The sequence below is a fragment of the Trichomonas vaginalis genome, chromosome IV (assembly GCF_026262505.1).
Source record: "Trichomonas vaginalis G3 chromosome IV, whole genome shotgun sequence".
Lineage (NCBI taxonomy): Eukaryota > Parabasalia > Trichomonadida > Trichomonadidae > Trichomonas > Trichomonas vaginalis.
In genome coordinates, this window is record NC_067206.1 from 34275870 (window position 1) to 34294754 (window position 18885).

Genomic DNA, 18885 nt, shown 5'->3' on the forward strand with positions numbered 1-18885 from the left:
TCTTTTTTCTTTTACTTTCAATCAAGGAAATCTTTTATAAAATATTTTTTGAATTTTATTTAAGGGTGCACCTACCACTTTCTGACATTCTCTCAACCATTAGATTTCACCCCAATATAAGCAGATTTTTTCTTTTCAGATTTATTTTTTATATGAACATTCAATAATAGGTCATAATATAGGGTGTCCAAAGGTGTGTTTAGCACAAACCTGAATACTGCGAATAGAAATAAACAAGTTACATATATATAAAGTTTATTTAAATATAATCACCATTGGATTCAATCACGCGTTCGCAGCGATCGATCCAGGCTTGAAAGACACGCTTTAAATCATCATGAGAAAATTGCTCAAATTGCTCTCTTACAAAATTTTCAAGATCATCTGGACTCGCGAATTCGCGTCCTTCAGCTCTCTTTTTTAGCGTGCCGAATAAATAAAAGTCAGAGGGTGCAATATCAGGTGAATAAATTGGGTTTGGAACAACTTTGACATTGTTTTCCACCAAGTAATTCATTACCTTATGACTTTTGTGAACTCTTGAATTATCAAAATGAATTGCAAACTTTTGTTTTTGTTGTTTGGATTTCTCAAACTCATCAGAATTGATAATTTGAGTAAGAACATTGTCAATTAGATACTGAGCATTCATCGTATTAGGTTTTTGAAGAATATCAATTGCGATGATGCCATTCACGCCCCAAAAAACCGACAACATCATCATTGGTGTGTCAATTTTTTTCTTCGGGAATGTTTGCGGATTTTCATCCTTCGGGATCCACATGATTTTGGCTTCTGTTGCATATTGAAACCAAGACTCGTCCCCTGTTGCTAAAAAGCGAAACTTCTTGGATTGATACGCACCCAATATAGAGAGGAGCTCTTTCGAAGATTGGACTCTAGATTTTTTTTGAACTGAATTAAGGTTGTGCGGAACCCAACGTGTATACGCTAGTTTGTAGTTCAAATAATTGTGCAGATAATAACTGACTGTTGTACGTGGTATCTTTGTCATCTCCTCTATCCTTCTGAGTGATGCTCTTGGGTCTTCATCTAGCGCTTGAAGAATTGCTTTGATTTTTCTTTGATCCGGCGATTTTTTGTCAATTTTTATGATGGGCGCCTTTTTGTTCATGAAGTGATACATCCTAACATGATACGTTACAGTGGAATAGCTAGGAGCATCCATACCGAAGCATTTTACCAATGTCTCGTAGATTTTTTTACAGTCTTTGCATTTTTTTGCAAGAGCGAGGATGTTTTCTTTATGATTCATTAAAAAAATGAAAAAAATCCCGCCAAAATTTCCCGCGAAACCGCCTCTTGTCTCAAAATTCATTTTATATCCCGGCATGGCGCCAAAATACAACATACTCATCATATACATATATTCATATTTTTTATTATATATTTATAATCAGCATATATCTCCTTTAATAGTCTCATATAGAGCGCTGTGCTAAACGCACCTTTGGACACCCTATATTATATCGGATCTTCATGATAACAACGATTTGAACCTCTTTTGTCAGAAATTTTGAGAGAATGTCAAAAAATGGTAAGTGCACCCTTAAGAATTCCTCTATTTTCCTTGCATTAATATAGGAGGTGTGCAATGTTGAAAAGGAAGCCAAAATAACTAGATCAAGAGGTGTATCAACTAACAAGTACTTCAATGTTCTTCTTCACACCTACATTGTATGGCCACTACCACCCGATAGATTCGAATCAGCCCACGAAAATGTAACGTGCTCTCTCACAAAGTCTGGAAAGATATTTAGTTTCCTCATTCCTCCACACGCCCATAATTATTTTTCCCTTTTTCATTTTTTTTCTCTTTTTCTTCTTTTCTTCCCTTTTCCTTTCTTTAATTTCGATTTTTGGTTCAAATTAACTAAAAATATAAAAATGAAATTTTAAAAAGCTGTGGCCAAGAAAATTTCTACGGTGACAATGATACAAAGTGCTGGTCCGGTATTGGGCTCGAAGATGGAGGTTCCGCCAGTACAAAATTATATCATCCTGAATCTCGTATCTATACATCAGAAATAAGGTTGGTGTTAGTCTCCAGACTGAGAACGGTTCTCATTCAACAGAATTACAGATGTTACAGTTTCGATGTTGCTCGACATTTCAATAACCTTATTGAGGTGGTTTGTCATCTGGTTTTGAAGAAGGAAAATACTTTTAATAATTAACTATTTATTATTTCTAATGAAATTCTTCCTGGAAAATACCATAAAAATAAAGAATAATATCTTATATGAGAACATTATTTTTTGGCACTATGTGAAATAAGAAATTCAGCAGTTTCTTTATTATTATTCAATTCTGCATTATAAAGTGCGGTTCTTCCATCGTTATCTTTTTCATTGATATTGGCACCATGTGAAATAAGAAATTTAGCAGCTTTTATATCATTATACCATGCTGCAATATGAAGGGCGGTTTCTCCATTATTATGTTTTTCATTGATATTTGCATCATGTGAAATAAGAAATTCAGCAGTTTCTTTATTATTATTCAATGCTGCATTATAAATTGCGGTTGCTCCACAGTTATCTTTTTCATTGATATTCGCACCATGTGAAATAAGAAATTCAGCAGCTTTTTTACTATTTTTCAATGCTGCATGATGAAGTGCGGTTTCTCCATCGTTATCTTTTTCATTGATATTGGCACCATGTGAAATAAGAAATTCAGCAATTTCTTTATTATTATTCAATGCTACATTATAAAGTGCGGTTCTTCCATTGTTATCTTTTTCATTGATATATGCGCCAAGTGATAGGAAATATTCGCAAAGGGATGGAAAATTAAATAGAGGTGTATAAACAAAACATTTGTTTATATCATTAGTTTGATCGAAATAAACTAAAAATGATTCAAGATTCTTATGTTTTCCGCAATAATTTAAGTTGATCTCTATTTTGTGCTCATTCATCAAAAATGTAACAAAATCAATGTTGTGTGAGGTAATTGCATATTCCATGCATTTTTCATTTGGTTCTTGATTTTCCAAACATTCAAAAAAAAAAAAAAAAAAAAAAAAGGTAGTGGGGCCTCCAGGCGCGTTGCGCCCTCTAGCCCTGAAGATGTTTAGTATAAATGAAGTTTTTATTCGGAGGGCCTCCAGGCACTTCGTGCCCTCTAGCCCTGAAGATGTTTAGTATAAATGAAGTTTTTATTCGGAAAATTGTTAGTCTTCTGGTGTGAATTCGGAGGACTCTTCTTCTTCCTCCATTGCTTCTGGGAAGAAGCCTTCTTCTGGGTCGAAAACATTATATAATGTTTCACTTTTCACAAATTATATATGTTTTCATGTTTTGTCACTTTTCTGTCACTTTTCGTGTAAAAACATTTTTATTATTATATATAAATGAATTTTACAAAACCACCGTTACCGTTCTTTGGAAATAAGAGTAGATGTAAAGATATTATATTGAGAGAACTTAAGAAACTACCGAATGGTCTAACATTTGTAGATTTGTTCGGTGGAAGTTTCTATATATCCCATTTGTGCCATACAATATTCCCAGACTCAAAGATTATATGCAATGACTTCGACAACTATATGGACCGTCTCAAACATATACCAGACACAAACAATATATTGAAAGAGTTAAAAGAAAAGATACCTATAGGTAAGATGGAACGTATACCATTAGATAAGAAAAATATTGTGAGAGAGGTTTTGAAAAAAGCAGAATATATAGACTGGGATAGTATATCTGCTAGACTATTATATAGTGGTGCTATAAGAGTTCATGACATTGAAACACTTATGTCAAAAGTTTTATATCTTAACTATACAAATGTTTTCAAAGAGGACATAGAAAAATATATTGAGGGTATAGAGTTTGTGAGATGTTATTGGACAGAGTTGTATGAAAAATATAAAGACAAGGAAAATGTTTTCTTTATAGTGGACCCGCCGTTCTATAACACATGGGATTTTCAATACCAAGTAGACTGGACTTTGAGAGACTCTTTAGAAACTTTAGACGTTTTACATAACTGTCCATGCTTTTACTTTACATCCGATAAAAGTGGTTTGGAAACCGTTATGAGATGGTTAGAGGACATACATGACTATGAGTTTAGATATGACAAGATAGAATATGAGAGAGGTCCTATAAACCGGAGAAAGTGTCATAACAAAGAAATTTTATTAGTAAGTAAATGTGGTTTGAAATAGGACTAATTGTTTTAGGTTTTTTCCATTGTGTCATTTATTTCTTTGACGTGGCAGAAAAGTACAGAGAATATGAAGATGAACCAATGCCTGCAAATGTTCAGTATATGTACTCGTAAGAGATATTTTTATCTAATATTAAATGGACGCACAGAACTTAGCGAATGCACAGCAACCTGGACAACCAAACCCAGAGAATATTCCAAATGAAGTTAGAATACAAACTGCAATGGCAAACTATGGTCAAGTGCCAACAGATGTACAAATGCAAACTGCCATGTCAAATGACGCTGCGTTAGGTTTGCCACCATGGTATGCAAATATGAGATGGAAAGAGTTTTATACAAACCCTGAAGTCGGATATAAACAACTTTATGCAGATGACGCGAACACAGGAGTTGACCCAGAATATGTTTTCTACCAGAGGAGAAACAGAATGTATGAGCTCCAGTTAAAGAATGCTATGGAACTCAACAGGAAACGTAAGAGACTAGGCGGACATTAGATTTTTACATATAGTAAAATGGGTTTCTTCAGTAGTATTGGAAACTTCTTTCGAAATGTTGGAAGAGGTATATGGAATGGAATAAAAACCGTAGGAAGAGGAATTTGGAACGGAGTCAAAAATATTGGTAAAAGAGTAGGTCAGTTCGTTGGTATTATACCTAAAGACCCTGAACCAGAAGAACAAGCTCCTGTTATACAACAGCCTGAACCTGCACCACAGTCTAGTTGGCAACCAAATCCAACACCTCAACCGTATTAAAAAGTTATATTTTTACCGTTCGATAGTAGTTGTATATGAAACTAAGTTCTAAGTAAAACGCATGGTATAATGGAATTATTCTTTTTCTTCCATCTGTAGTAAACCATACTTGAAAGTCTGAAATACTTCCACTTGGTGGTTCGTATAACTTTGTAGGTTTTTCGTAAAAGTCATTTGCCAAGCATAAGAAAGAGTTTTGGGCGCCAGAAAATGAAGCATGAACAATAATAGCATCTTGGTCGAAAACATTTTCATATGTTCCATTAGGGTTTTCGACTTCATAAAAGTCTGGGTGTACTGGATATGCTGCAGGCTGATTTAACATCCTCATAAATCTATACCATGCCAAGTTGTTATATTTTGTAGAAATATAAACGTTTTCTCCAAGGTCTTCTATTCTATTGATTTTAACAGTTGCATTTTTCCTGTCATAAATAATATCGAGATGGTATTCTCCTTCGTCAATGTTATACTGGTTTGCATATTCGATATAGATATCGTTTATTTTTTCTTGAAAAGCTTGAAGAGTTGTTTCTAAATTTATAAGCAAACTAACTTGTAAAAGTTTTCCCTGTTCAAATTTCTCATACATACGTTTTTCTTTGTTATAGTATCGAACTTCAAAACCGACCGTAAATGGGAAACCATGTATGGCTTCTGAAATGAACTTCATTCTACGAAAGCCAATAGCTTTTGTGACGGATGGGTCTCTTAACCATCTTAATGGGTAGTCAAAACGATAGCCTTCATGCTTTACGGTCTCTGTCTCAAACTTTTGACCGACATTAGTAAAAAGTTCATCTAATGGTTTAGTTGTAGCAACTCTTGAATTTTCTTTTTCTATTGAAAGCATATTTTATCTAGAATAAAAATGTCGAAAGATATTGCTTCCATAAGAGAAATACAACACAACCGACAACTCATTATGCAAGCTCTAAATAAGAACACAACAAACTTTTCAAACTATTCTAAGATATCTGAGTCATTGAAAGAAGGAAACTTAAAACTGACATTAAACCCAATGACAGATGAGTTTCTATTTCAAGACAAGAAGAACAATACTGTCTGTATAAATCCAACAAAAGGAACTTTAAACGAGAAACCTATAAATGAACTTCTTTTGAAAACAGATGTTGACAACAAAGCTGACAAAGAATATGTAGACGATGCAATAGCAAAAGAAGAAGAAAGAGCTAACAATGCTTATGCAACAAAAGAACATACTCATCCTGAACTAGCAGACAAAACATATGTTGACAATAAAATGTCAAGTGAAGTGACAAGAGCTGAAAACGAATATTCTAAAAAGACTCATACACATTCTATATCTGAAATAACAGACTTAAACGTTAGCCTTGAAAAGAAAGCGGATGAGGAATGTGTGGCTAGTGCGTTAGAGAAGAAAGCAGATAAGGAATATGTGGATGAAAAAGATAAAGAAATTATAGAAAGGGCTGAATGGTATCATGAATGGACATCGAAGATTTTAAAAACTAAAGCCGATACAGGATGGGTTTCAGTATGTTTAGACCTTAAAGCAGATAAAACTTATGTTAACGATGAGTTAGAGAAGAAAGCAAATAAGACTCATACACATACAAGTTTTACAACTGTTGCTATAGAAAGTATTGAAGGAACGGTTGAAGAAACTGGTGGGGATGCATTATATTGTAAACCTCCTAACTTTCCACAAGGTTTAACATCGGATGACGACATAACGACGATGAGAAACATTAGATGTAAAGATGTTTATGTCATGAAGGATGAACATAATATTAAATTCACTGCTCAAGATTTATATGACAAGAAAGCAGACAAAACAGAGCTTCAAACATTAAAGACAGAAATACTTCAAACATTATATCCTATAGGCTCTATTTATACGTCAATGAACTCTACCAGACCAGAAACAGTTCTGGGTTTTGGAACTTGGACTCAAATAGTCGACAGGTTTTTGTATTGTGCAAACTCTTCAAAGGAAACAGGTGGAAGTAAAACGATTTCAGGTGAAAATTTACCTGCACACAGTCACTACATAGATTTAAGTACATCTCAAGCAGGTTGGCATAAGCATAGATATTGGGATTGGTCAGCAATGACAAAAGGTAAAGGATATGATGTTAAAGACAACGTTAAGTTTGCTATAAATTGTTTCTGGAGTAACACTGAGGGAGGAGGAAACCATACACATCGCGTTTCGGGATATACGCAAACAACGGGACAAAGTAAAGACTACATGCCACCTTACATGACAGTTTACGCATGGTATAGAAATGCTTAGTCGTCATTTTCAACTTCTTTAGCATATTCGTCAGGAGTTGTCTTATATTTGTTAGGAACTGTCTTTGAAAGTATACCACCTTGAACTTTGACAAGTTTGAAACGAGGTCTGACAATAGTCGTTTTATCTTCTGCTTGCAGTGTGTACATTTTGCCATGTTTGCCTAAAACTTCATAATATTCTCTTGTATACTTTCTTCTATTTTTACGAACACGAATGTGAGTACCTGTCGGGTTCCCATTGTTGTCATAGTCAATAGTATTTTCATATGGGTCGCGTTTAGGTATTTCTATTTTTACTTTGTCACCTTTCTGAAGTTTGAAGCCCGGCATTCTTTCTTGTTTGTCTCTTTTGACTAAATTATTAAATATATAGTCTTTCTCTAAGTCAGGGTTGTTTTTCATTTCTTCGGGGGAGTGGTTTCCCAAACCTTTTTGTTTACGGCTATTGTAAATATTTAAAACTTGTCTCATCTTTGCCATGGAGAAGTGTCTATATTTGTCGTCATATGACATTTCATTTGCTTCACCACCTTGTGGTTGGTTTAAGTCTCTTAACATTTTTATACAACCGTCAATGACACCAAGAGCAGAATGGTTTTGGTCGACAATGAAATATTGGTTTACATTTTTTGAACGCAGATAGTTTTTTACATCATCTGATTTGAAAGAACTTTCACAGTCAGATGTCAGTTTTGTTGGATGGTATTTGTCAACGAATATTGTCAAAGCTGCTAAGATCTAAAATAGCTTTGGACTGTAATGGTATGGCTTCACAGTATCTTGTGTTTTGACCACAAATATTAGCCAGTATGGTGGTCCATCTTCTCTATACCTCGGAATGTTTTCCAAGATATCCATAAACCAAGCATTTGGTGTTGAACTAAAGATTTTTATCATGAGTGCTTTCTTTGTTGCTTTAGAAACATAGGGGTCCTTGTTCGGATTCGTCATTTTTTATCCTATAAGAAATGGGTTTATTTGGCGCATTAGCAGGAGTTGCATCCAGATTTTTGCCCGCAGTGGAACAATAGCCAGAGGTGTATTTGGAGTTGGAAGGAAGATTTTGAGTACATTAGGTATACTTAAAGAGAAAGCACAACCTATTATACAAACTGTACAGAAAGGTTGGGATGTAGCACGAGATGCAACAAATCTTATTCCAAATCCTGAAACAAGAGGAAAAGTTCAAGGATGGATGGACAATGTAGGAAGACAAGCAGGAAACTATTATAACAAAGCAAATGACTACTATAACCAAGCAGGACACTATATGGACCAAGGTGAAAGATTCTTTAACAGAGGATATAACCATGCACAACAATGGGTAAACAATAACCAACCTCAACCGCCTCAAACGTGGGGAATGTAAAGTTTTTTACTGAGATGAAATGAACAATACAGCATTGAGACAAATGGGTTCAAGATGGATTTGTCGACTTCCAGCAGTTACACAACGTGTTTGTCAAGTTCTTCCTATACCTCAGGAAGTTTTAGACCGACTTAAAAAACCTAAACAACCAGTTGAAAACAAACCAAACTAAATTTTTTACTGAGATGAAATGACCGAAGAAGTTGAAACGGTAGATTTGACACCACAAACAAAAAGTTCAGAACCATTGTCAAAACCTGTCAAAGAACTTACAGATGAAGAGAAAAATTCAATAATAGAAAGTGCCAGATCTGGAAATACAAACCCTAACTACAAAGTCACTTTTCATAAAAATGGAACGGCAAGTATCTCAAAAAAGAAACAGACTCTCACAAATAAAATATTGAAGTCTGAAGGAGCTTTCGAGACAACAGATGGAAAAGTTTACTTCACTGACCAACAGTTCATTATAGAACATCTCATTGACTTAGAGTCGAAATATTCTAAACTTTACAACAAACACAAAAAGTTGAAAGGAAAACAAAAACAAATGGCATATGATATTTATGAAGATGTTGACGACACAACTGTTCCTGCAGGTGAGGTAAAGTCAGAGAAACCGAAAAGTGACGAAAAACCGATAGAAGAAGAAAAACCAAAAACTGAAGATAAACCAAAACCAAAGTTTAGTTTGGAAACTAAACCAAGTCAACCTTCATTAGCTGGTATGGGTTGGCGTCAAAGACTTATGGCAGCAGGCGGTTATGTAAAGTAAAGAAAAATATTTTTTTATTTTTATAAAAATGCCCCCATATAGAATGGATAGAAAATCTGCTAGAATAAAAGCAGAGTTGCAAAGATATGGTTGGAGAGTTTCGAAGAATTTTAAATATAGGAAGGGAAGACCCATAAAAGTCTATGACAAATTGTCTGGTCTTCGCTACGAAATGGATTTGGAAACAGCACGTGCCAATTATCCAAACAGACTAGAGAGGTTAGAAGAAGAACGTCTTATGGACATGCCTTTCGATGTTAGTGAACCTCAAGTTGAAGGACACGACGGCTTTGCCAGATTCTACTGGAAACATGACGAACAATTGCATCCTTTGAGAAGGAAAAAAGGTAGTGCAGAGGATGGTCATGCTCCCATGGAAAGAACAAGATATGCATATGAAAAGTATCGTGAAGTTAGAAGTCAAATTACATCTGGTCGAACCTTTACAGTAAACTTTGACGAAGGAAAGAACAAAGAAGGCTTCATGGGTGTACTTGCTGCAATTCAAGACGGAAATAAGAAAGGACACAATCTCAGATTGACCATAACGGATTTGGATGGTCACATTTACTATGCAAATGGCAATGAACAAACAGCTGCAAAACTTCTTGACGCTTTCAAGACTACAAAGAGAGAACAAATGGTTGACTCCGACTCAGACATTTTGAATGCAATTGAAGGAATTGCAAGTGTCAAGTTCGAATGGTACCAACCTAACCCTCAAGCAGTCAGACAACATGCTGGATACTTCCCGTTCATAAATAAGTCTGACATTGACTTGACAAGGTATGGAATTTACAATTCAATTGAAACAATTGTCAATGAACCTTGTATTCTTACATGTCTCAGGAACTCTGGTCTTGTTACAGAAGAGAAGATGAAGTACTTGAGTCATGTGTGAAGACAAGGTACATTCTCAGAGGTCAATTGGCAAAAATTGCACCGTTGGCAAATGTCAATATCCGAGTCAACATACCTACAGCTAAAGGTTCTTCACATGACGACTATGTTGTTGAGTTCAATTTACCATGGTTGAAGATTGTAATTGTCCACAACCACTTCATGTTGAACGAAAGTCTTACAAACCCATTGTTCGGAAAAGGCAAGTGCAACATTGTCAGAGCTGTAAACATTCTTTTCGAGAAAGGTTTGTTGGAACCAATTCCAGATGACAAGCTGACAGAAACTTTTGTACCAAAAGACGAAACAAACTTTTCACTGTTAGCAAGACCAAAAGTTGTTCCAGACAAAGTTCTAGTACAAAAGAAGTACACAATTCCACAAGGAGTTGGATTGTTCGGATACCAACCTGAACCAGAAGAACTTCCAATGAGGTTGCAAGAACTTCAAGATGCTATAAACAAACTTCCATTGAGACATCCAATTGACGTCAAATTGTATTGGAGAGCATCTGAGTTAGGTCAGAAGGTTTTATATGAAACAGGTTGCTTCGACGATGTTTATGAGATAACAGGAGAAGTTTCTCAGAAGATAAGAGACTCACTTGAATTTCCACAAACTGGACCAATTGGTTGCGACAAGTTCGACTCAAACGAAAAGATATACTATGTCGACCTTAACGCTGCATACATGAGGTTTGTCCAATATATTCCGACTGGAATTCCAAACGAAGATGGTGAGTTCCCGGGAAGGAACTATACAGTTGGAAAAGTCATACAACAACTGTATGATATTAGGAAAGCTTCAAACCCCAAACTTGCAATGACACTCAAATTGCTTATGAATTCGACATGGGGATATTCCATTAAGAAACCTCAAGAGATGAAGAGTAAACATTATGAGAAGGTCGACAACTTTGTTGAAAGGTTTTCTCCTTTTGTTTTGAAGTACGAATTCACTCAAGGTCAAAGTGGCTTAGTAACCACATTAAAACCTATTGTCGAACATTGGTCTTACCCTCAGTTCGCAAAGGCAGTCCTTGACAACTACAACAAATTCTTCTCCGAAGTCAAATCGAAAGTTGAAGGTTTACTATGAGAACATTGACGCACTCATGACGAACGAAGAAGGATACAACAAACTCATTGAAATGGGAATGGTCAGTGAAAAGATGGGCTGTTTTAAGCTAGATAAGGTATTTTCCGAAGTTCATGTCCTCTCCAAGCGTAAGTACTGGGGCATACTTGAAGACGGCACAGAAATAAAACATTGCATGAAATAAAAATTTATTTTTAAAAAGTGACATTTTTTAATTTTATTTGAAATGTACGCTGAGTTTGTTGGAGAGACCGTTGGGAAACTTGTTTGTTAGATGAGAAATATGAAATGGCATACTATTTTAAAACAATATATTTTTACATATATTAAATGCTTCAGGTTGAAAAACAAAGAACAAAAGTAGCAGATACAAAACCGTTAGACTATATCTTTACAAATGCTGGTAGGACTATTTCAGATGAAGAAATTTCATCCCGAATATACAGGTTTGACTATCCAATTCGTTGGCTTCAAAGTCCTTCAGATGCAAAGGCAATAGGATTTAGAAGAGTTTTGTTTTCAAATAGAACTAACGCATTTATGTTCGCAGTATATTTTCATGGGCAGTATAAAGGTTCTGGTGGTCTAATAGACAAATTTGACGAAATGAGGATCTTTACAGTTCGTTCAGACGAAAGTCTTGAGAAAACTCTAAATGACTTTCAAACTCAAATGAACAAATATTATTGGGAATTTCAAGAAAAATACGACTCTTTACTAAATGGAACATACTATCTGAAACTAGAATATGACAAGATGAACTCCACCGTTTCATTTCAAAAGATTGAAATTAACCCTCCAAGAGATACAGAGTTTTTATTTTGGAAAGTAGACAAACGTTCTTGGGCACAATTTCTTCGGTTACTAAACCAGAACGAACCATTACCACCAGATGGTCCATTTAAATTTATACTTCCACCAGCAGATTTGACAGTTTATAGAAACGTGTTTGACCCTCAAAATGTTATGTGTCATGCAAGTTTCAGTTCAAGCAACAATAGTTTTCTATGTATTGGTAAGGACTTTTATGACTTTGCTTCTAAATTCTACGAACCACCTAGTAACAGTTTCTCTGACTTTCAAGTTTGGTTCACAACAAATGGTGTGCAACATATTATTCCATTGTACTATGACTTTTATCTCGAATTGTCTTTCATATATAACTACGGAAAAGTGCTGAAAAAGTATTGAAAAATAATGTTTATGTTAGCATGTTAGATCTAACACGTTTTCTAACATTTTTGCTAACATCGTAGAAAACTCATGAAAACAATTTATTTTAAAACTTTCACAAAAAACATAAAAAAGTGAGTTAAAATGAGATGTTTACTGAACTGGTTGGATGTCGCCTTCTGAGGTTATGTAGAATGGCTGACCCGAGAAGTGGAACAGTGCTCTGAGAATTTGTATAATTCGTGGAATTGGACTCTCTCTGTTTGGTATTTTTATCCAAGGACGCTTGGCAAAGAACTTGAGAAGAGCTTCTTTCTTTGCTTGCTTTATGTCGTCGAAAGGAGTGTTTTCTGGTATTTGAATTGGAATTCCAGTCGAAATCTCGAGCTGAAGTGTAGACCTTCCAGAAATAGCGGTGAACTTGACCTTGGGCTTCATGACCTTGCGCAAGTAGTCTTTTACGCAGTTGTTAATTTCAATTAGGTAAACTGCCTCGTCAAATCCTTCTGGCATTCCGAGTCCTTCCATCCGACAGAAAAAGTTTTTCCTTCCAACAGGAAAAGTTTTTCCTTCCAACAGGAAAAGTTTTTCCTTCCAACAGGAAAAGTTTTTCCTTCCAACAGGAAAAGTTTTTCCTTCCAACAGGAAAAAATTTTCCCGACAACAGGAAAAAATTTTCCAGTTGTCTGTCCGTAAACCATTCAAATTTTCGAAAATTGAGAACTTTTTGGTCGAACTTCAGGAAAAATTTTTCCTTCCGACAGAAAAAATTTTTCCGGACAACAGGAAAAATTTTTCCGGACAACAGGAAAAATTTTTCCGGACAACAGGAAAAGTTTTTCCTTCCAACAGGAAAAGTTTTTCCGGACAACAGGAAAAGTTTTTCCGGACAACAGGAAAAGTTTTTCCGGACAACAGGAAAAGTTTTTCCGGACAACAGGAAAAGTTTTTCCGGACAACAGGACACAAACGAATGACTGACGTTCCTCTTCCTGAATGCCTTCCCAAGCCAGAAGAACCGAAAGCTGCAGAACCACAACAGTCTCCTCAGCAACCTCAGTTCCAGCAAGTCCCTCCACCAAATTACTACCAATTTCCACCTCAAGGTTACTACCCACTACAAGGCTTCCCGAACTACCCTCCTCCTCAGCCTATGCCTTACTTCCCCAACCCTTGGATGTTCCAGCAATTCCAATCTCAATTCCAATCTCAATCCAAATCGAAGAGAGACCAAGAGTTCGAAGAAGGTCTGAACCGCTTACGCAAAGAGTACGCTACAGCCCCTATTGAGAGAAAGTTGTTCCCGGACCCAAAAATATAATTTAGGGTAGAAGGTTAGATCTAACCTGTTTTTTCACCTCTTTTTTCACCTCTTGAATTTTCATGACTTCTTCGTAAATGTTTTGTCATGATTTCATCGTAAATGTTTTGTCAAGACTTCTTCGTACATGTTTTGTCAAGACTTCTTCGTAAATGTTTTGTCAAGACTTCTTCGTAAATGTTTTGTCAAACATGAACGTACATGCTTTGTCATGATTTCATCGTACATGCTTTGTCAAGACTTCTTCGTAAATGTTTTGTCAAACATGAACGTACATGCTTTGTCAAGACTTCTTCATCGTAATGAGCGTAAATCAGACAAAAATAATGTTTAGGTGAAGTGGTGCGATCTCACCTGTTTTTTCACCTCTTTTTTCACCTCTTGAATTTGTCATGAATTTCCTTAAGATAGAAAAAATAAAGTTAGTTTTATTTTATTTATTTTGTATAAAAGACATGATTTCAGGGATTTTTTTGACGAAGTGTCAATGTTCACTTCGTCAAAAAATAACAGTTATCTAATGAAAAAGTGTCATTTTTTTTGTATTTTTTTGTATGTAAGATATGATTTCAGGGATTTTTTTGACGAAGTGCAAACGTTCACTTCGTCAAAAAATAACAGTTATCTAATGAAAAAGTGTCATTTTTTTGTATTTTTTTGTATGTTAGACATGATTTCAGGGATTTTTTTGACGAAGTGTCAATGTTCACTTCGTCAAAAAATAACAGTTATCTAATGAAAAAGTGTCATTTTTTTGTATTTTTTTGTATTTGACGAGAATGTCGGGTAGATGGTTAGATCTAACACGTTTTCTAACACGTTTTCTAACCTCTTGAATTTGTCAAGACTTCTTCGTAAATGTTTTGTCAAGACTTCTTCGTAAATGTTTTTTCACCTCTTTTTTCACCTCTTGAATTTTCATGACTTCTTCGTAAATGTTTTGTCATGACTTCTTCGTAATGAGTGTAAAGGACCCAAAAATATAATTTAGGTGAAGAGGTTAGATCTAACCTGTTTTCTCACCTCTTTTTTCACCTCTTGAATTTTCATGAATTTTCCCGAAATAAAAAATAAAGTTAGTTTTATTTTTTTATTTTTTTTTATTTTGTATAAAAGATATGATTTCAACAATAGGTTCTACAACACTTCAAACAACAGCACCAAACTCGTTAGTCATGAATCCTACGTCAATGTTAGTAGAAATGAAAAGCTTCATTCCTTCTTCATATACTTTTGAAACAGAAATCCAGAAGATAAAGCAAGAACTTTTAACATGTAATTTAGACTGTAGTGCGAAAGATGAAACAAATGAACAGTATCTTTATGAAATGCAGGACATTATTGACCATTTACCCAAATTGCCTGAAATTCAGCAGCAAAAGCTCACTATTCCTGAATTCGATGAAATAGAAGTGAAACCAACTGACTCAGTAGAAATAAAGAAGTTCATACGAAAGGTAAATTATGAGTTTCTAGGATTTCATTGCAACCATAAGGTTATGGACAAAGATTGCGACATGGTATATAAGAATGTTTCTGACATATATAAATCTGAAGAATTTAAGACCTACGACAACTTTGTTTCGTTAGTTGCTGAATGTGTTTGGCAGATAAGAGATAAAGATAGAAGATGTAAAGTATGGAACAAACAGATAAAACCAGCAACTTTTGAGATGAAGAGAGCAATTGACGCTTTAGTTGTTTTAGCAGGTAAGGTTTCAGAATATAACGCAAAAATGAACCCGCAATGTTCTAAATGTAAAGCAGCAATTAGGAAATATAACTACTCCGTCAAAGAGATAGAACGTATGAGAAACGACTATGCTGACTTAAAGAAAGATATGACAAACATTGAGTTTGAAACAGTTAAAAAGATAGACAATGACACCAAATTGGTTAGAATAGGTGATTTAAACGTAAGATACTCAAAGAAATACAACAAATATTCTTTGTCAGACATTTTATCTCCATCTGGAAAGAGACCGAAGGACTGGGTTAGAATTGCTTCTACTCAGAAAATTTTGACAAGAAATCCTGAGCTTATGATATCGGTAAGATTCTATGGAACTACAGCATATCTCATCGACAAAAGTCTTATACCAATAGTTTTGTTATGGTTAGACCCAGTTGTTGGATATAACTTCATAACATATGGTTCATTCGATACGGAACGTTGCAGTGAAGGCTTACTTTACATCGTTCAGAAACCGAAGGACTTCAATACAAAGAGATATAAGATAGGAAGAACATATAATATAACTCAAAGATATGACAGTACAGTCAATATAGTCAAGGTTGTGTTTGCTAATGATATGAGAGCTGCAGAAACAGAACTACTTGAAAAGTTTGAGAAAATGTATGGTGCTCCCATAAAAGGTAAAGAAACGTTTGAAGTAGATGAGATAGATAAAGCTATAAAATTATTTGACGAAGTTGCTGAAAAATACATGTAAAGCGTTTATTTTTGGTCTTTTGTGAAAGTCAGAAAATAACGCTAATTTTTTATAAAATTTGACGAAGTGCAAACCTTCACTTCGTGTCATAATGTAAAAATAACGCTAATTTTTGACGAAGTGCAAACCTTCACTTCGTGTCATAATGTAAAAATAACGCTAAAATTTGACGAAGTGCAAACCTTCACTTCGTGTCATAATGTAAAAATAACGCTAATTTTTGACGAAGTGCAACCTTCACTTCGTGTCATAATGTAAAAATAACGCTAAAATTTGACGAAGTGCAAACCTTCACTTCGTGTCATAATGTAAAAATAACGTTTACCATGTGAAACGCTTATAAAATAACTGGGGTAGAAAACAGGTGAGAAAACAGGTGAGATCGCACCTCTTCACCTAAACATTATTTTTGCTGAATTCAGCACAAAAATCTGAGTAAAATGGCATAAGATTGCTTCCCTCGGAAAACCGAGAGAAGAGATTCCGTATGAAAACAGTGAAGAACAGCGAGTAGGTAAGAAAACCTTAGTCGCCTAAAACTCATGAAAACAGTGAATTTCCTTAAGATAGAAAAAATAAAGTTAGTTTTATTTTTATTTATTTTTTTATTTTGTATGTAAGACAGATATGTCAACATCAGAGAACACAACAACTGCTATCGTTCATGAAGCCATAAATGAAGAATATGAGTGGGTTTCAGTTTAACAAACAACTCCGTCTCATTCGTTCGGTCAAAGACGATATGTACAAATGCAAAGTATTTTGACAGCATGTTTTGCTCCAGACACTAAACACGCAGACGACTGGTTTCAAAAACCAAAGCACACAAGAACTTTTGAGTGAAATTTCTCTAGACCGACTTTTTTCGGCCATGCATAAAAACATGAAAATCGTAAAAATTTGCCAATAAATTTAAGAGGATATTATGTACATAGACTTTTAGTAAATGCAGTTGCAATGTGGGCTTCTCCTCGTTATGCATGGCATGTTTACAGACTTCTTGACGAAATTCATAGACAAGAACGTGAAAGAGATGGAAAAGAAACTTCAAGCAAAAGATGAAGTCATTGAAGCAAAAGACAAAAGCATTCAGAAAAGAATACCACGTTCGTACCAAAAGGTAAGGAAAAGAACTATAAGTATATTGATTTATACTGAAGATATGGAGAAAGAAGAAGACAGTGACATGGTTATGTTGCATTTAGTCAGAAGAAACAAAAAAAGCTTTTACGACCTTGCTAAGATTTACAAATCTGACAGAAATTGGTTCTATCGCGAAAACTTAACCGATTTCAATGACTCCAAATGAAGATGTGAAACAAATAGTTCAAGATACGTTACCTCAAACACACTATGATATTAAAGGTTGTACAATACTTACCTTCAAAAGAAGATTTGTCATTGTTTAAAGGAAAAAATAACAGAGTATTTTGACAACTTCAAACAAGTAGAGTAAATGACTCTTTATTTTTCAAGCTTGACTTTTTACAATTTGAAACTTTGTTTGCGTAGATATGAATTCTGAAAGAAGTATGAGGGTCTTGTATGACTTTGTACTTCTCCCATAGTTCATGTCTGTCAAACTTACCTGCCATGGACTCTTTCATAAGTTCCATGAAATCGTCTTCGGACAATCCGGGGAAAAGTACAATGTCAGTAAGTATTCTCTTTACATCCTTACTTAAACTCTTTGCTGTCTGTACACAAATGACAACTGAGATGTTAAAGTGTCTGAGCTTCTTAAGAATTCGACACATATTTTGTTCTCTATTCTTAAGCAAAGGATGAGAAGCAAAGTCATCTAAGATAAGAAGACATCTATGAGGGTATGTCTTCCAATCGTAAGATTGCAATTTCTTCGAAATGTATTCTATCTCTTTCTGTTTGTTTCTGAAGTGTTTCTTCTCTAATATTCTCTGCATTTCCTCATTTGGGTCTTTAAACTTAGAATTTATATACTCATTTATAGCATTATACTTCAAAACTCTTCTTTGGTACTTCTTTATCCAATCTAACAACTCAGAGTCTTTTATACATACTAACTTAGACTTCTTTATAATATCTTTGAACGAATTGACGGTTTGGTCAAATTGACCAGAAGTACTACAAATGACTACTAACTCATAAAATGGGTTCTTCTCATCTAGTTCTTGTTGTTGTGCAGCCATTTTAAGATAAGTGAAAGTCTTACCCGACCCAGGTGGTGCAATTAGACCTGTTATACCATTCTGAGCAAATAAGAACTTGTCATGTATAGGTTTTATCTGAGCATTTTCTAACTTCCTCTTGTTTTGTTTAAAACATTCTCAAATTTCTTGTCAATGTCAGCAAACTTTTTTTCTAACATATTTTTAGAAAAATTAAAATTTTTATCTTTTAGAAAATGTCTAGCGATTTCGCTATCTATATTCGAGACAAACTTTTCGACAGCAAAACATCTGTCGACCATAAAATCTTACATAGTGTAAACAAGAAAGGTGAATTTGTTCTAAAGTTCTGTTCTGGGAATATGACAAGAACCATAAAACATTAAGCAGAGCAGTCTTAAAATT

The 18885-nt window shown here is 34.7% G+C and overlaps 14 protein-coding genes and 3 pseudogenes across 17 annotated transcripts, besides 8 other annotated features; 11 read left to right on the forward strand and 6 right to left on the reverse strand.

The window, feature by feature from the left end:
- Positions 1–59: 59 nt before the first annotated feature.
- Positions 60–92: a mobile genetic element.
- Positions 60–92: a terminal%2Cinverted (terminal inverted repeat of tvBac_53III transposon ID:TVAGG3_0219570).
- An 87-nt stretch (positions 93–179) lies between these two features.
- Positions 180–207: a terminal%2Cinverted (terminal inverted repeat of Mariner transposon ID:TVAGG3_0219580).
- Positions 180–1483: a mobile genetic element.
- Positions 260–1387, reverse strand: TVAGG3_0219590 (Mariner transposase; the record flags this gene model as incomplete). Its single annotated transcript, XM_051226914.1, has 1 exon — positions 260–1387. One exon carries the CDS (start codon positions 1385–1387, stop codon positions 260–262), a length of 1128 nt encoding a protein of 375 aa, XP_051111900.1.
- Positions 1456–1483: a terminal%2Cinverted (terminal inverted repeat of Mariner transposon ID:TVAGG3_0219580).
- Positions 1484–1541: 58 nt separating this feature from the next.
- Positions 1542–1574: a mobile genetic element.
- Positions 1542–1574: a terminal%2Cinverted (terminal inverted repeat of tvBac_53III transposon ID:TVAGG3_0219600).
- Positions 1575–2272: 698 nt separating this feature from the next.
- TVAGG3_0219610 (ankyrin repeat and SOCS box-containing protein 4 family) lies at positions 2273–2992 on the reverse strand (the record flags this gene model as incomplete). The annotated part of the gene is made up of 1 exon (XM_001326184.1): positions 2273–2992. The coding sequence occupies one exon, from the start codon at positions 2990–2992 to the stop codon at positions 2273–2275; it is 720 nt and encodes a 239-aa protein (XP_001326219.1).
- Positions 2993–3379: 387 nt separating this feature from the next.
- On the forward strand, positions 3380–4198 carry TVAGG3_0219620 (phage tail repeat-like family; the record flags this gene model as incomplete). The annotated part of the gene is made up of 1 exon (XM_051226915.1): positions 3380–4198. The coding sequence occupies one exon, from the start codon at positions 3380–3382 to the stop codon at positions 4196–4198; it is 819 nt and encodes a 272-aa protein (XP_051111901.1).
- Positions 4199–4965: 767 nt separating this feature from the next.
- Positions 4966–5814, reverse strand: TVAGG3_0219630 (uncharacterized protein; the record flags this gene model as incomplete). The annotated part of the gene is made up of 1 exon (XM_051226916.1): positions 4966–5814. The coding sequence occupies one exon, from the start codon at positions 5812–5814 to the stop codon at positions 4966–4968; it is 849 nt and encodes a 282-aa protein (XP_051111902.1).
- Positions 5815–5832: 18 nt separating this feature from the next.
- Positions 5833–6047, forward strand: TVAGG3_0219640 (phage tail repeat-like family; the record flags this gene model as incomplete). The annotated part of the gene is made up of 1 exon (XM_051226917.1): positions 5833–6047. A coding segment is annotated over one exon (215 nt), but the record flags the coding sequence as incomplete, so codon positions are not given.
- Positions 6048–6267: 220 nt separating this feature from the next.
- Positions 6268–18885: part of a mobile genetic element that runs on past the window's edge.
- TVAGG3_0219660 (uncharacterized protein) lies at positions 7239–7646 on the reverse strand (the record flags this gene model as incomplete). The annotated part of the gene is made up of 1 exon (XM_051226918.1): positions 7239–7646. The coding sequence occupies one exon, from the start codon at positions 7644–7646 to the stop codon at positions 7239–7241; it is 408 nt and encodes a 135-aa protein (XP_051111904.1).
- On the forward strand, positions 8633–8785 carry TVAGG3_0219670 (uncharacterized protein; the record flags this gene model as incomplete). The annotated part of the gene is made up of 1 exon (XM_051226919.1): positions 8633–8785. One exon carries the CDS (start codon positions 8633–8635, stop codon positions 8783–8785), a length of 153 nt encoding a protein of 50 aa, XP_051111905.1.
- On the forward strand, positions 8804–9388 carry TVAGG3_0219680 (phage tail repeat-like family; the record flags this gene model as incomplete). Its single annotated transcript, XM_051226920.1, has 1 exon — positions 8804–9388. One exon carries the CDS (start codon positions 8804–8806, stop codon positions 9386–9388), a length of 585 nt encoding a protein of 194 aa, XP_051111906.1.
- On the forward strand, positions 9432–10174 carry TVAGG3_0219690 (uncharacterized protein; the record flags this gene model as incomplete). The annotated part of the gene is made up of 1 exon (XM_051226921.1): positions 9432–10174. A coding segment is annotated over one exon (743 nt), but the record flags the coding sequence as incomplete, so codon positions are not given.
- Positions 10266–11570, forward strand: TVAGG3_0219700 (annotated as a pseudogene). Its single transcript has one exon. A coding segment is annotated over exon 1 (1305 nt).
- TVAGG3_0219710 (uncharacterized protein) lies at positions 11717–12577 on the forward strand (the record flags this gene model as incomplete). Its single annotated transcript, XM_051226922.1, has 1 exon — positions 11717–12577. One exon carries the CDS (start codon positions 11717–11719, stop codon positions 12575–12577), a length of 861 nt encoding a protein of 286 aa, XP_051111908.1.
- On the reverse strand, positions 12713–13087 carry TVAGG3_0219720 (uncharacterized protein; the record flags this gene model as incomplete). The annotated part of the gene is made up of 1 exon (XM_051226923.1): positions 12713–13087. The coding sequence occupies one exon, from the start codon at positions 13085–13087 to the stop codon at positions 12713–12715; it is 375 nt and encodes a 124-aa protein (XP_051111909.1).
- TVAGG3_0219730 (uncharacterized protein) lies at positions 13533–13880 on the forward strand (the record flags this gene model as incomplete). Its single annotated transcript, XM_051226924.1, has 1 exon — positions 13533–13880. The coding sequence occupies one exon, from the start codon at positions 13533–13535 to the stop codon at positions 13878–13880; it is 348 nt and encodes a 115-aa protein (XP_051111910.1).
- Positions 15002–15831, forward strand: TVAGG3_0219740 (organellar and viral DNA polymerase type B; the record flags this gene model as incomplete). Its single annotated transcript, XM_051226925.1, has 1 exon — positions 15002–15831. A coding segment is annotated over one exon (830 nt), but the record flags the coding sequence as incomplete, so codon positions are not given.
- On the forward strand, positions 15937–16333 carry TVAGG3_0219750 (annotated as a pseudogene). The gene has a single exon. A coding segment is annotated over exon 1 (397 nt).
- Positions 16961–17684, forward strand: TVAGG3_0219760 (annotated as a pseudogene). Its single transcript has one exon. A coding segment is annotated over exon 1 (724 nt).
- TVAGG3_0219770 (protein of unknown function, DUF4106 family) lies at positions 17805–18501 on the reverse strand (the record flags this gene model as incomplete). The annotated part of the gene is made up of 1 exon (XM_051226926.1): positions 17805–18501. A coding segment is annotated over one exon (697 nt), but the record flags the coding sequence as incomplete, so codon positions are not given.